This window comes from Monodon monoceros, unplaced genomic scaffold (genome assembly GCF_005190385.1).
Source record: "Monodon monoceros isolate NGI ecotype Baffin Bay Population unplaced genomic scaffold, NGI_Narwhal_1 Super_Scaffold_9, whole genome shotgun sequence".
Lineage (NCBI taxonomy): Eukaryota > Metazoa > Chordata > Mammalia > Artiodactyla > Monodontidae > Monodon > Monodon monoceros.
The window spans coordinates 39,084,985-39,087,362 of NW_021703786.1; the positions used below are offsets into that span (position 1 = coordinate 39,084,985).

At 65.9% G+C, this 2,378-nt stretch overlaps 1 protein-coding gene across 3 annotated transcripts in view; it reads left to right on the plus strand.

Annotated features, from left to right (window-relative positions):
* Nucleotides 1-2,102, plus strand: part of RNF112 (ring finger protein 112) — a 12,052-nt gene extending 9,950 nt beyond the window's left edge. For 2 of the 3 annotated variants that reach the window (XM_029213024.1, XM_029213022.1), the window contains 3 exons: nucleotides 86-252; nucleotides 328-576; nucleotides 706-2,102. In XM_029213024.1, coding sequence (XP_029068857.1) covers nucleotides 86-252; nucleotides 328-576; nucleotides 706-1,176 — 887 coding nt within the window. In that variant the 3' untranslated portion in view covers nucleotides 1,177-2,102. The remainder of the gene's footprint in view (nucleotides 1-85; nucleotides 253-327; nucleotides 577-705) is intronic. The other variant, XM_029213023.1, reaches the window with a different exon arrangement.
* The last annotated feature ends 276 nt before the right edge of the window (nucleotides 2,103-2,378 follow it).

A 2,378-nucleotide genomic window follows, 5' to 3' on the forward strand; every position in this document is an offset into this window, starting at 1 on the left:
CCCTCCCCCTCTCCCGACACCCCTTTCTCTTCCTGAGGCCGGTCCTGCTGGCCAGGCACCTCCACATGAGGACTCTCTCCCTCAGACACAGATGATGATGCTGGCCCCCTCCGCGCCTACGTGGCCGACGTGCTGAGCGCGGCCCCCCAGCACGCCAAGAGCCGCTGCCAGGGCTACTGGAGCGAGGGGCGCCCCGCGGCCCGGGGGGACAGACGCCTGCTCACGGGGCAGCAGCTGGCTCAGGAAATCAAGGTGTGAAAGCTCCCCGGAGCCCCAGGAGACCCGCTGGCCCCCGCCCCCCCTGACCCCCCGACGCTGTCTCCGCAGAACCTCTCCGGCTGGATGGGCAGGACGGGGCCTGGGTGCGCCTCTCCGGATGAGGTATGGGGCTACGGGGAGGACGCGGGTGGGAGGCGATCCGGGCTCCCCGAGATGGAGCGGGGGACCCGGCAGTGCCCAGCGGGGGAAAGGAGGGAGGCAGCCGGGTTTTGCCGTGGACAGATGGCTGCCCAGCTGCACGACCTTCGGACGGTGGAAGCTGCCAAGAAGGAGTTTGAGGAGTACTTGCGGCAGCAGGTGAGCCTCGGGCCCCGGGAGGCCAGGCGTCCTGCAGGAGAGGGACCAGTCTTTGGGCGGGGGGGGCCGGCGTCCGGTGGGAGGCACCGGGGCTCCAGGTCAGGGCCCCTTCTTTCTCGTCCATCACAGGACGTGGCCACCAAGCGCATATTCTCTGCGCTCCGGGTGCTGCCAGACACCATGCGGAACCTCCTGTCGACCCAGAAGGACGCGCTCCTGGCTCGGCACGGGGCGGCCTTGCTATGCACGGGGAGGGAGCAGACCTTAGAGGCCCTGGAGGCCGAGCTGCAGGCCGAGGCCAAGGCCTTCATGGACTCCTACACCGTGCGCTTCTGCGGCCACCTGGCCGCTGTGGGCGGTGCCGTGGGCGCAGGGCTCATGGGCCTGGCGGGGGGCGTGGTGGGTGCCGGCATGGCCGCCGCGGCGCTGGCCGCAGAAGCTGGGATGGTGGCCGCAGGAGCTGCAGTGGGGGCCACGGGGGCAGCCGTGGTCGGGGGAGGCGTGGGTGCCGGGTTGGCGGCCACGGTGGGCTGCATGGAGAGGGAGGAGGACGAGAGAGTGCAGGAGGGGGACCGGGCGCCCCTGCTGCAGGAGGAGTGACCGCCCGCCAGATGCTCCAGGGAAGGAGAGCTGCCGGGGGGAGGGGAGGGATGGGGGCCAATGTTCCGAGGGCCCCTGTGTGCCACACCACCCTGGTTGAACGCCCCATCTGGGTGGTGACTGGTGACCGAGAATCGAGGAGACCTCAGGGCCGGCGGCAGGGTATGAGCCTGAACAGAGTCTGGGGCTGTATCTGTTGCAGACGACTGCTAACCTGCCTCTCTTCCCAGATAAACTGGGCCCCAGGGTCTCCCGCCAAGATTGTGGCCCACCCTCCCCGCCCTGGCTTGTTTCCCGAGATGGTAGGGGGGCTAAGCGGGCGCCATTCTGGAAGTCTCCCCTTCAGAGGCGGGAGCAGCCCCAGGATGGGTGACCTAGGTGTTCAAGATTGGGAGCCCTGATAAGAGGCTGGGGAAGGAACAGGAGGGGCCACCGGGCAAAGCCAGAGAGTCCGGGTGGTGCACGGTGGCCTACCCCCCTGAGTGGAGACTCTTTCCAAAGCTACCCCAGCAGGACGGGGGCCACCCCCTTCTCCCGCAGCCCCGGGGAGCCCACATGTGCACCGGGAATGGGGTTCCCTTACGTGTCCCTCGTGGTTGTGCCCTTTGTCCAGCCTGGTCAGTGCCCATGTTCTTTGTGGAATGCCATCCCAGCAACGGGTCAAAAGCCAAAGAAAACACCTGTAGTTGCATTCTGAGCTACATCGACAGCCCTCATAGCAGATTCTATGAAAGTCCTGGGGGGACACATCCACGGAACATGCCCGCCCCCCTCAGCCTAGGGGAGACACCTCCGTCCATGTTAGCAGGAGACCTGGATGCAGCCCCCAGGAGGACAGCAGAGCCCCACAAGGAGGGCTTCTAGGCTATTAAACTGCAAAGGATTAATGGGCGCATCGTATGCAAAATAAAATGTGTGTGCTTGAGTGTCAGCTTCCCAGTAAATTATTGAAACATCTCCTGAATCAGCCTACGTGGGGCTTTGGGGACAGGGGCAGGGAGCCAAGGTGCTCCATGACGGGGACCTGTGGACAGGAGGAGGGACCGAAATTCCAGAGATGTGGGATCCGAGGGCAGGAGGGCTCAGGCCAGAGGCTGAGGGCATGGCCATCTGCGCAGGCTTGTCCACTAGGACTTGGGGTCCTGCCTCTCTCCGGCCTCAGCTGACCCTGTGAGAGGTTGCCACCTGGCATCTGTCCGAGC